The sequence below is a fragment of the Colias philodice genome, chromosome 16 (assembly GCF_061535455.1).
Source record: "Colias philodice isolate Cphi_HAF_F1 chromosome 16, ilColPhil1 Martin Lab GWU primary, whole genome shotgun sequence".
Taxonomy (NCBI): Eukaryota; Metazoa; Arthropoda; class Insecta; order Lepidoptera; family Pieridae; genus Colias; species Colias philodice.
The window spans coordinates 1889772-1903284 of record NC_143101.1 but is presented as its reverse complement, the minus strand read 5'-3'; the positions used below and the strand labels follow the sequence as shown (position 1 = coordinate 1903284).

The 13513-nt window shown below is 36.3% G+C and overlaps 1 protein-coding gene across 1 annotated transcript in view; it reads right to left on the bottom strand.

The window, feature by feature from the left end:
• LOC149481446 (A disintegrin and metalloproteinase with thrombospondin motifs adt-1-like) overlaps window positions 1–13513 on the bottom strand; it is a 47234-nt gene that overhangs the window by 3993 nt on the left and 29728 nt on the right. The window contains exons 4-14 of the mRNA XM_089705000.1: window positions 12682–13423; window positions 11421–11526; window positions 10720–10854; window positions 9301–9407; window positions 8636–8778; window positions 8057–8229; window positions 7734–7800; window positions 7200–7314; window positions 6408–6538; window positions 5950–6044; window positions 46–211 (exon numbers count right to left, since the gene is read on the bottom strand). Of these exons, the coding sequence (XP_089561126.1) occupies window positions 46–211; window positions 5950–6044; window positions 6408–6538; window positions 7200–7314; window positions 7734–7800; window positions 8057–8229; window positions 8636–8778; window positions 9301–9407; window positions 10720–10854; window positions 11421–11526; window positions 12682–13423 (1980 nt within the window). The remainder of the gene's footprint in view (window positions 1–45; window positions 212–5949; window positions 6045–6407; window positions 6539–7199; window positions 7315–7733; window positions 7801–8056; window positions 8230–8635; window positions 8779–9300; window positions 9408–10719; window positions 10855–11420; window positions 11527–12681; window positions 13424–13513) is intronic.

Genomic DNA, 13513 nt, shown 5'->3' with positions numbered 1-13513 from the left:
CTGCCAGGCAAGTAGCAAGCAGTTTGGCCACAGATAGCTACTCACCGACTGCTCTCTATCCTGGTGGCACAGCTGTATATTATCTCTGTCCCGTGACACCGAGTGCACTAATCTGATACCACTCCCACCACGGATACATCGGTAGTGACAACCACTTGTGGGGACCCATTCTGCACCGATTGCTCGTCGCCAAGTACCTGATGATTTTGTTCTGAAAGCCACAAAAAGAAAAAAAAAATCAAAAGAAGTGTGTCACTCGGGGACTGCCGCGGTAAAGCTATTGCATGCTATGCCTTCAAGCCACACCTCCGCGCCCGTCCCCGTGGGGAGCGTGAGGTTTTTCGTTACGGAATTTCTAGATTCGGTCCCCGTGCTCAAGGCCCGCGATAGAAGCTATGCAATAGCTTAAAAAATTCTTATTATATGCCACACTTTTTATATAGCGCCATCTATGGGAATGATAAATTCAACCATATTATCATGGTGATGCGTGAGCCTCAACCAACCATTTTGAATATTTACCAACTAGAGAAATCATTTATTCTTGTAACAGCAACAAAAAATACAAATACAAAGTAAAAATTAGCAATAATAATATTTATACGCAATATTGATGTTTTGCATTAAAACAAAACATGTATTATGTGTCGAATAAAACACACAGCGTTGGTGAAGAAAGCTGTCTATGAATCCTATATATCTCTATGAAAAGAGGGTCACCTTACCGAATATCGATGGATCTTTCACCTCACTAGCAAGAGCGCGTCCCTAGTATGTCATCTGTCATCGCCAATTTGACATCACCTTTGAAGCGCTGTCATCTGCCTCTGCCGGCATAGCATCTTCATCAGCAAGCAGTAAACTGCAACGCTGTGTGTTTTATTCGACACATAATACATGTTTTGTTTTAATGCAAAACATCAATATTATGTGTCTTTCTAAAACACACAGCGTTGGTGAAGATGTGTTTGATATCTGCTGGTGAAGAAAGACATACAAACGCTATGTTGAAAATAAATTATCTTGTTAATATTGTAATACCTAAGAGTATTAACAACTTAAATTTCATTCCTTTCAGAATGTTAAATGAACCTCTTGTATTGTAAAATAAAGTTATATTTTAAATTCTAAAAACAATACAAGGGGGTTATGTAGCAACAACAAAAATTGTTTTTCTTTCATGTAAGAACTAACCATATATCCTCTAAATTTTAAATTATTCTCCTCAGATAATCATAAGCCAATACTAATGAACTAAGTCTTAGAACCTAAGAACTGATTTATTATTTCTCTGTATCTTTGAAACAAATCAAAGTTCAAATAATAAGATAAAAATAACATTTTAAAAATTATAACTCAAAGGAAGATCACTGTCATCAAGGATAAACAATGGAGCCTCTAAGGCTAAATACTACAGTAAATAACATCTGTATATAAAATAACTATAATACCAATGTTAACACAACTGTACCTTAAGCTTTAAGCATGTTTGTTACACATTGATCATTACTTGGATCTTAAATCAATTACAATTAATTAAATAATTAATTAAACAGTTTAAGGTTACCTTAAAGTAAACCAGACTCACTGGCACTGGCTAAATTGACTGATTGACAGTAAAACTTTATAAAGGACTGTATGGTCCTTCCATTGCCTCAACAGGTTGGTGCCCTTACCACCTTCTTGAAGCCACTGCTGGACAGGGTTGCTACTGTCTTTAAGATCTGGAAGGACCTTATCTAGCCAGACATAAAGGTTTGTGTTGCAAGCTTAAAGGGTCCGCCCCTCTATAGATAAGAATCAATTATCTACTTTTAAGACTGAAAATCAGTCCTTTGTTACTTGAACCAACCTTTCCACATGGGTCACTGGGCATATTTATGTGTCTGGTTGTCCTCACAACCGACCCCTGATGGATAATATGTTGTTGTATCCATTTTATATCCAAATTCAGATCAGGTTATAATCTTATTTTGCTGCGATAAAAACTCTATTTTGAGATCTTCAGAAGTCATGTTCATGTCATGAGCTTCTCGGCCTGACCCCAGTAATAGCATAAGAGCTCCTGAGAGAATAGGGTCAGCTTGCTTATGATAGACCTAGGCTAATTAAAATTAATTAATTTAATTTAATTAGCTAAATAGAATCTCTGTGTACTAGATTACATGCATTCTTCTATTCTTTTTTTTTTTTTTTTTTGCATTATGAAAGTCACCTCCTGCTTGGAGGATCATATGTTGGCACTGTGGAGGGGCACCACTACCTAACTGCTCTTTCTCCTTTGCTCTACAATGGGCTTTTTTCTCCCCCCCCCCCTTTTCTGACTGAGCAGTTGGGGGTAAGGCCATTCACCAATGGTCTGAGTGCTCCTGACTTCCGGGTCAATAATCATATATAACCATAATAGTCAATAACCATAAGCCATCTTTAGGCGCTTGACATCGACTTGCGGAGAAATGCCCGTATATTATTATTATTTATTATATTAACCATAAGCCACCCTTGGGTGCTATGTATCTGCCCGGGTCCCGGGGTGCGAGGTGCGCTAGTACACTTGGAGGATTATCCTTGGAAGGGAATATTCAGCCTAGGCGTCAGCTCCATCAACGACTGCAGATGTCGCATAATTCGAAGCAGGCTTTGGCAAATATGCCCTGGCACTAAAGCACCTCTTTGGATAGCGGAATGGACCATATCAGGAGCCTCCGAAATATATTTCCTGTTGTACAAGGTAGGAGAAGCCACTCCGGTACAGGTAGATTTCTTGAGAGGCAATCTAAATCAAAAGCCATTTAGGCGTCCTGGAAGCGTGCCAAGAGTTATTCTCAACTCCTCATCTAGGTACAGTTACTCAGTTGTGAGGGCTAAGAGAGTTAGCAACCTTTGTATGTGGGCGACCAAAGTCTGATTGGTTGCTTGGGCTACAGGATGTGCGCCCCCTTTCAATCTACTCAGAAGCATTTTTATTGCATACCCATGGTACACTACATATAAGTCAGAAATTCTAAGGCCAAGTCCCCTGCTTCCCTCTCCATTTCTCTGACAGGTAAGTACTGTTCAGATGTCCTACTCAGCCCGCATCCGCGGTATCTGTAGTTAGGAAGTGACAAACTTGTTCTTTTACAAAGACTATGACATTTCTGTGTATGTTGTCTTTTCCACAGCTCGTAAGTCTTGTGTAGCATGTAGAGGGAAAGCCTTTCTCTCTTGGTCTGCTGTGCGCGAAACTCTAGAGAAATACCTGGAGGCGACAACTGTACAGTCCTCTCAGTGTTAGATGTCTAGAACTGTCTGCAACTCTTATTTAGTGCAAGACATGGTCCTCTTAATGACTACCACAGTATGCTCTATCTTTGAAGCTTTTGGGACTAGCAATAACACAGACATTTCTATACTATCACACATGAGGCACAAGTATCCAGGTTTACAATGTACATTTTGTAATTGATGTGCCAAACCTGCTTTCCCAAAATCTCTATGGTCTCCGGGACCTGTAAAGTTAATTGGAACAATCCTTGTAGACAAAAAGATAATTGTCTAACTAGAAGGCTGTGGCTCATTCTGTGGCTTTACTAAAATCTCCATGGTCTCCGAGACCTGTGAAGTTAAATTATTAGAATAATCCTGATAGTCTAACTAAATCAGAGGGCTGTGGCCCTTTTTGTGATTGGAGTGCCAATCAAGCTTTACCAATATCTCCATGGTCTTCGCGACCTGTGAAGTTGAATTGGAATAGTTCTGCCCATCAGGCTTTACCAAAACCTCCATGGTCTCCGCGACCTGTGAAGTTAAATTGGATTAGTCATGGTAGACCCAAAAGATAATTGTCCAACTAAACCAGAAGGCAATGGACTTTATGTGGCTGTAGTGCCAATCAAGCTTTTCCAAAATCCTCACAGTCTACAAGACCTGTGAAGTTAATTTTGTAACGGTCTCAATAGACCAAACTTAATAGCTTAAATAAAACAGAAAGAGGGCACCTCTAGCTTGTAGGGTCTCCGCGACCATATGAAATGGCTGCAATATGCAGGCAGAAAATAGGCCAATGATGCCTGATTGTATAAGCCAATCCTGGCCTTGGAAGAATCTCATTACTGTTACCAATGATGTCTAATTTTACAAGCCAATCCTGGCTTTGTAAAAATTTAATTACCGTTATAACCTGTGATATGTATCAAAATTACCTGGTTAATACCTAGGTGTTAAGGTGTCTCAGATTGAATATCAACCTGGCGGAGCCATCAGCTCTTATTGCCAGAAGCATATCTGAATGTAAGTATGGCATATATTTTTCTGTGTCTTTCTGGACACTCAGTTCTTTCAGCATAACCATACTAAGCTAATCATGGCTAAGGACGCCTTGTACATATTTTCAGTACATATTTTTGTAGAAGATACAAATAAAAAATACAAAGATTTTGGTTACTTTACTGTTGATATTATAAAAATTTTATCACGCCTGAGTGTTAATTTTAAGGCAAGCTCTTTCACTTAAGTAAGAAAGGAACTAGATAAACATCATTATCATCGGTAACATTATAAGCAAGAATGATATCATTCAACTGTTCGGGGATATGGTAAATATGGGTCCTTGATGATGATAACGTATATAAACATATCTACATCTCCTAATATGCAATGTCTATTTCTTATGATTTTTCAATACTTATTCAAATAAGTACCCATAGAATCAAAGCTTATTCTGGTATCAATTGACTATGAAAACAGGCTCTTTATGTTAAGAATTATTTACCATAAACTAGGTAATCTCAACTTGTAGTAATCAGTACCTCATACTGAAAATTGTGTGAGACCGTTGTTCACATTATACATTCTATATCATATCTTAAGTAATGTAAAATCTATATGTGACATGTTTGATACATGATAGATATGTAAATTATATTATAATAGTTAATTAACAATTTCTTCTCTTTAGAATATTGTGATAGACAGGTTTTGTACCTATCTAAAATATAAGTACCTCTTAATTGTTTTGAACTAATTGTGTAGTAGTTTGCACTAAGTAGTAGGTACTCACTTTTGTTGAGGTAGTTACAACTGAATGGTCAAGGTGATTGAGATACCTCACTACCTGCTGCTGGGGCTCGTTAGTCATAGGGGATCACGGTCGATTCCATAAACCTAAGTACCTTCTACCTAGGTAGCCTAACGATATCTCACAATTCTGGTTAAAAGCAATACTTGACACAGTAACCAATGTGCCTGTGTATGATAAATAAACCCGATGATAATATAGCGATCTCACTATAGGCATGCATTGTGTTTTATTATTAATTACCTACATCTAAATATTGATGTATTTGTGTCAAATACTGTGAAAATATGTATGCCACGTGTTGCATGGAATTCTATGCACGAGTCCGGACATGTTATGACAAGTCTGATTGTACTTACGGAATTTCTCGTCTCCCGGTCTCTTGGGCAGTGACGAACCATTGTTTCTCTCGTCCTCCGAGGACGAAAAAGAGTTCCCGCCACTATTATACATACCAAAGCACCGGTTTTCGAATTTTCTTCCGACAACGTGGTCTTTTGTGTTTCATATTGGAACTAATTCCGTTCCTAAACCAATTACTACTAAAATTTAACGCTTTATGTGTTTTATTAAGGTAAAAGTAACTTAATCTGATCACTTTTACTAGAGATAAATACTAATTATATTCTGCGCGATGTTATTGCGCACGAATTCATAAACGCTATGCCGGGAGAGGCAGATGACAGCGCTTCAAAGGTGATGTCAAATTGGCGATGACAGATGACATACTAGGGACGCGCTCTTGCTAGTGAGGTGAAAGATCCATCGATATTCGGTAAGGTGACCCTCTTTTCATAGAGATATATAGGATTCATAGACAGCTTTCTTCACCAACGCTGTGTGTTTTAGAAAGACACATAATAACTAAAATAATATAAATTTGCACTCACGAAGGTTTCACTGTCTGTAACTGTAAGGCTTCCCATTCGCATTCCGATGGTCGTAAAGAAAATTCTGTATCATCTGCACTATTGCATGTGAATTTCTGAAAAAACGTAATTTAGCCATGTACAGAGTAAAAGAAGATTTGATTGAAAAACATTACTAATTTTTGAAATGAAAACTTCTTTTTCGGCGTTGTGCACTTTTTCTGTAATGGGTATAAAATCTTAAACTCGCGCCAGGACACGTGACCTGATCGAAAAAGCGTAAGACGGATGGATATCAAACATGCTCAACGTTAATAAATCAAGTTTTCACTTTTTCCGGCACTCCAGGAGTGCAACCCGTCTTTTTTTTTTATTTTAAAATATTTTAAGGGGGATTTTGAAGTTGATGTTTGCGTTACACAACACTTTTTCATTGAAAATAAACGAACAATTTAGATATAATAATTAACTAATATTACCCTACAAACTCCAGAGATGCAATACATAGGAGCTATCCTGGAACACGAAGTCCCATCAGGAAGTGTCCAGCCACGAGATTTGTATCCTCCACCTCGAGTATCACACCACACTGCGCATGCGCTGCTTACATCTATGGAAATATTCATTATTTAAAGTAAATAGACACTATTATTAAAAGAATATCGTCCTTCTGATATATTTGTATGGACAGCAGACCAGTTCGATCGTATCATATTTATTGTATTATTGTCAGATCTATATATGACTTGTTATTTATTATAATCCCTGCATAAATATAAACATTAATTTCAAGGATGTCATTCAAAAATGAAATAAGAAAAGCAACAAAAAATTAAGTATAAGTAAAAAATAAAGAGAACTCAGTAAAAGAAGGTAATTCAAATGGTTTTAAAACCCTTTCCTCCTCCTTATTACAAGTCCTGGTAATTTATATTCAGCAGCGGGACATAACTCATAGAGTCAGGCATAAAATAATAAATTACTAGGGATCGAACTTAAACCGACTGGCAGAACAGTCACCTTTTATTACAATACTAGCTGTTCCCGCATTGCTCCGCTCCTGTTAGTCTTAGCGTGATGATATATAGCCGATAGCCTTCCTCGATAAATGGGGTATGTAACACCGAAAGAAATTTTCAAATCGGACGAGTAGTTCCCGAGATTAGCGCGTTCAAACAAACGAACAAACTCTTCAGCTTTATAATATTAGTATAGATGATCATTAGCGACTACAACGTTTAATTTTTCTATAAAAAAAACTTTTGACTTACCATCAGCATCCATCCTCTGTAAGCCAGTGCCAATAAGGTCTGGATCGACTTCACGAGCTCTAGAACATATCTGGTCTGTGAACTCTCGCACCGTCATTCTTGGCACGTTGTTACACTGGAATGTTTTAATTTCAATTTTATTAAGCTATTGCATAGCTTCTATCGCGGGCCTTGAGCGCGGGGACCGAATCGAGAAATTCCGTAACGAAAAAACCTCACGCTCCCCACGGGGACGGGCGCGGAGGTGTGGCTTGAAGGCATAGCATGCAATAGCTTTACCGCGGTAGTCCCCGAGTGACACACGTCTTTTTTTTGTTTATAATAATTGTAGAGATAAATTTAATGTTTGTTTTAAATTGAACTGCTGTGAAAGTGATATTGATTATAATATTGACATTTATTTCGCGTAGTAAGTGGTTTAAATTGCTTCTCAAACAAATAATTTTTATGCTTATCTGATGTTTAAATTAAGATTAACTTTTCGTTTTCAAATATACAAGTAAATATATAAAATTTAAATGGTTTAATTCCTACCTGATGTGCATTGCATGACTGGTATTTTTTGTCGTGTCCAGAACAATATTTCTTTCCATTATCCAATCTGAAATTAAAAATCTCCTTTTTAAACATGGTATGAATATTAAAAATATACACCTAAAAGTCATAGTTGTTATAATATATAACTACCCACAGAGATAGTTTCAAATTTCAATATTAAAATGCATTAATTGCAAGAAATGTTGTTACAGTGATTTACAGCTGATACTATGACGTATAACAAAATTTCCAGTAAAAATCTTTCAATAATATTACGACACGTATAACTAATAGATCAGACCATCGCAACGGTCTCCCACCTGGGTCTGTTACAGCGTCTGGTGGCCACTGCCATCCCACTAGCAGCCGGCGCGTGTGAATCGTCCAGCAGACACGCAGACGCACAGTCAGACCATCTCGACCACTTGCCCCACAGACCGTCTCTCGTTGTCGGACCACTCCAACGGTCTACGCATTCACCGCCGCGGCAATACTGGGAATATAAGAGAATGAATATCTAAATGTACAATGTATTTATGTTATGTTCAAGAACTGAAATCGGTTATTAAGCAAAAAAATAGTTTACAACGCGACACATTAAGAAATCGGCGTCGAGAAATTCGTATTATGATTTATGGCTCTACATCTACCAGAAATCTCATTTTATAGTTCCCCAAGTAACATAAAAATAAAGCTTTAAATAACAGATATGTATTATCACGTAAGCATAGTCAAAATTAATCCTATTTTAAGAGTGGCAGCTGTAGGTTGCATCCACATTAAGTGTCTGGCTATGGACGACGTTCTAAGATAGAGACGAACCCCTATTAAAATATGAATTGTGAACTTCTAAAACCTTTTGTATAAAACCAATTTTTTAAGAATTATCCACAACTTACCATATCCTCCCCACATTTAGTTCCCTCTAAAGCAGGATGGGACGTCCAAGTATATCGTTCCCTTTGACAATGTAAATCTCGACAAATATCTTCCAAGTTCTGAGCGTTGGAGTGACGACTGCCTCGACCGTATTTTAACATGCCTAGAAAAATATTTATTTCAATTAAATAAGTGTTTTCAGGGTTCCGTAGTGAAAGGGTCAATCACCTATTACTAACTGTGCGTTTGTCTGTCCGTATATTATGTCTCGAGGCTGTAAAAATCAGATGTCAACAAATAAAAAAATGATAATGATCAACAAATAAAAATAGGTTAAGCAGAGGTTGGCACTTGGCACGCACGGTCATAAATTGAATGGGCGGTAAAGTGAAAAAAAAAACCTCCCTGTAGTGATTTATCACTATCTACATAGTATAAAACAAAGTCGCTTTCTCTGTCCTTATGTCCCTATTATGCTTAAATCTTTAAAACTACGAAACGGATTTTGATGCGGTTTTTTTTAATAGATAGAGTGATACAAAAGGAAGGTTTTAAATTTATTATGTTTTAGACAAAGCGGGTGAAGTCGCGGGTGGAAAGCTAGTTTTATATAAAAAGTGTTTTATGAGTCTATAAAACACACTTTTACCAATAACTTATCACAAAATCACATAAAATTACTTACATTGCTGATCCGCATCGAATCTTTCACCAGGTAGAATTCCTTCAGCACTGTGGTCCAATTGACCAGCTGAGTTACCGTGGTCCAAGAGACATCGTGATTGGGATGTACTGTAATAATAAACAATAAACTTTTTATCGGATTTAAAACAAACAATAAAAATTCTTGTACTTTAATATCCGCTGTAAAAATGCAGATACGAAACATCGGGACGACCGCCTCCTTGGTACAGTGGTTGACGCGTGAGCGTGAGTACCAAGGGATCCTTGGTTCGATTCCCGGTGGAGACGAAACAAAAATGTCTCGGTCTCGCAGGGCACAGAAGGCTTATCGCCTTCTAGTCCCTAACGAAAAATCCCACTTCGGACACGGGACTTCACAAACGTCGGGACAAAAAATATTTTGAATAAATCGCCTTTAAAATCCGTTTCAGAAAATCTATGCCCTTTGCTTGATATAAGATTATACCCAAATAATATTTTAAAGGAAATTCGTTACGAGACTGACGAACATGTATTTTTTCTAAATAATTAATTATCACCTTCCCTAACGATGCGCCTTTGGGAGATTTATTTTAGAAAGTCTAAGAAAACTTCGAAAACTTACGAAATTTATTTAAAAACCTTATCATGCGTTAACAATAACTTAAAATTCGCAAATCGTAGGTACGCGTGTGGTGTAGTAACTAAATATATTCGTGTTGTCTTGTGCAATTTTGAAACTGTTTTACTAAATCAATTTATTTTGCGTGTGTATCAATTTCATTCTGTCTGTATGCATGTAAATGTTACGAAGTTTTCTTTCAAAATACGAGTCATTCAACTTTATTTTTTAGTTTTTATAGTTGACCTATTTGTCAATTTAATTTCGATGAAGATCATAAACCATTCGTAATGTGCCAACAATCGCCTGTTATTGTTTATTATCTACTTTTTATTTTATGTGTGATAAAATGAATAAACTTTTAATTATTTAATCATAGTTTTAATTTCTAAGAAATATTCTTATGCTCTATCCCGTATAGGTACATTTTTCCCTATATTAGTATATTATGTACAGCAAAGAGAAAATTTGGATGACTATCAATCAAGAAAATTTTTTAGAACGTAAATTTAGAAGAATGCAGATAATTTTTTAGAAGATGGTAATTTAGAACAAGTAAAATTATGTTTTCAAAGATGTTCCTCTAGAAGAAAAATTTATACAAAAAAAAAGACGGGTTGCACTGGGGGAGTGCCGGCAGAAGTGAAAACTTGATTATTAACGTTCAGCATGTTTGATATTTTGGAATGGTATCCGTCTTACGCTTTTTCGATCAGGTCACGTGTCCTGACGCGAGTTTAAGATTTTATATCCATTACAGAAAAAGTGCTCAACGCCGCTAAAGAAGTTTTCACTTCAAAAACAGAAAAATGCACTTACTCCAAAAACTTCTGCAAATAGCTCCTACTGCATTGTGACCAGGTGATCTTCCCACTGCCGAGTGTTGGACTCATTATATACGCGCTCGGATCACAACCGTTATCTGCTAGAGGTCCGTCGTGACGCATGCCGAGACTAGAAATATAAATAAATAAATAAATAAATATTTCAGGACAATTTTCACACACGGCACGATCTGATCCCATACTAAGCTTTCGCTTGTGTTATGGAAACCAGATGGCTGTTAAACATACATATATAATTTTTAAATAAATACTTATATAGATAATTAACACCCAGATACAGAGCAAACATCTATGTTCTTCACACAAATATTTGCCCCGGGTGGGAATCGAACCCACGACCTCTGGCTTGGAAGGCAGGGCCACTACCAAGCAAGCCAACCGGTCAGTCAATATAGGAATTGATTTTCGTTTAAGGTGATCCCCTATAACCCTAAACTCAAAACATAAAGAATTTACATTACAAAAATGTTATAAAATTGGTGAAGTCGCGGAGGAATTTGCTTACAAACACTGTATCACGAGATTTTTTTTGAGATAATAATATAATCTCAAAATGTTGCAAAAATGGAAAAAAATGTGTTTTCAGAGTAGAGAGAGAGCATATGGGTTAGTAAATTTTATACAGATAATAAATAAGAGAAGAATAATATTATCATAGGAGCTATATCATCATACTTGTGTCCAATCTCATGTGCAACAACGTAAACACTCTCAAAATGTCTTCCTTCATTGACTGTGCAACTACTTGTGACAGTGCACATCCCAGCTACTGGAGCTAATCCTGAAAATTATAATAAATTATAATTATTTCTAGTCTTCCTCTGATAACTCTAATTCGCGGAGACCAATTGATAGAACAAATCACTTGCGACAAAATGTACAACAAAATGAATAATTTTTACTCTGAATGAACATTCTTTAACTTTATCGTTTAGAGAAAATCTTCAGAAACCGTAAAAATAAAATAAATGAGTCATTTAGAAAAATTTAAATAAATTTCAAAATTCCAGAACAATAACTTCGAAAGCTTAAACGGCTTAAAGAGAAAGGAACATAGGCAATAACCATAGAAATCTAAATAACAAGACACTAGAAGTCGTAAGCGTGCGTGACCTTGTCGCCACTCAGGTGATTTGCACATCACCAGTTGCATTCGTCACTGTTCAGTTGCTCTGGAGACGTATGAGTGTATACATGGTGTGTTTCAGCAATTCCCATTGCGGAAATTCTTCCACAAGTTGTAATTATACTTATAAAGGAATAATATTTCATCGGAAAATATTTTTTTTTAGAAATAATGCCGTTTTTCCTTAAAATTATAGAATACTAGCGGTCCGCCCCGGCTTCGCCCGTGGTACATGTTTACGTTTTCTCTACATAAGAACCATCCTCGTACTTCAAGGAATATAATAAAAAAAGAATTATCGAAATCGGTTCAGCCGTTCTCGAGTTATGCGCTTACCAACACATTTTGCGATTCATTTTTATATATAAGATTTACAAGTATTACGAGTGTCACCATAGTAATCGAAATAACAATGAATGACACAGTCTACCATTCTTATTATCACGTTTGTTCGTATTGGAGCAAAAAGTCTCATATACTTAGGGATGTTATTCTAAAATAAACCGTAAATTCGTGCGTTAGGATACATATTCAAAAGCTTAATTTAATAGTTAAGTTAGTTTTCTCTAAAATCGAGCTGTCCAATAAAAGGCATAGTTTACTTGTGTGTACTGTTTAGCTTTCGGTTTGAATGTGTTGATTTTGGCGACAGCGGTTTTCATACGAATTATGACAATAAAGCACTTCTATGTGTCTTGTTATTTAGATTTCTATGGCAATAACAAATGATATCAATATGCTACGCTCGATTACTTGTAATGGGAGCGTTGAAAATCGTAATGTTCATGTCACAATGATTTATTAACTCACCTACTACTTGACTGCTGACTTTTCCGTTTTTATTAACGACATATAGATCTAAACCAGTTAAAATCAACGCATGATCCCAATGTAAAGGATCATTATCTCCTGGAGGATTCTCTAGCCTTTGCCAAGTACAGAAATTACTTAAGAATCGATCTATGTCATGAGGTCGTTTTAAATTCGATGGATCTTCATGAAGGATCTCTAGTCTTTTCAGGATAAAATTCACTGGCCTTCCTAAACTTGGATCGTGGTATAGTAATTGTACTGCGTTTATCATGGCTAATACGAATCTTACTAATTCCCTCTCTGTTTCTTTGGGAAAGTTGATAGTCATGTGTTTGTATAGATCTCTGTCTACAAACACTGCTGTTTCAACAAAAATCGCTGGGAGCACTGCTCTTTTCTGCCTTCTTTCACCTGTTTTCAATTTTTCTATAAACGCTTCTATAGTTTTATTTCTATGTACTAAGTCTACTTTATATGTGTCTAAATTAATATTATTATAACTATTTTCTGTTGATATGCTTCGTTTTCTTCTATGTTTCGTCCATGTGTTAGGAGAGAAAGACGTTATATTATTAGTATGTCTTTCTACACAAGTAGGTTCCTCATAGTTATCTTCGATGTTATTTGCGTTTTCTATTTGGCGTTTTACAATTATATGTGGCGTATAGTTTTCGTGGTTAAATCTTTTTGGCAGTGGATGTACATAGTAAAAACTATCGTTAGACTTTATCAGCCCTCTCTGTAAAGAAATGTTATAAATGAGCATTTTTTAATTTTTTTTTTGTTATTGTGTATATCATACTTTTTGAAACAGATTGATTTAAAAATT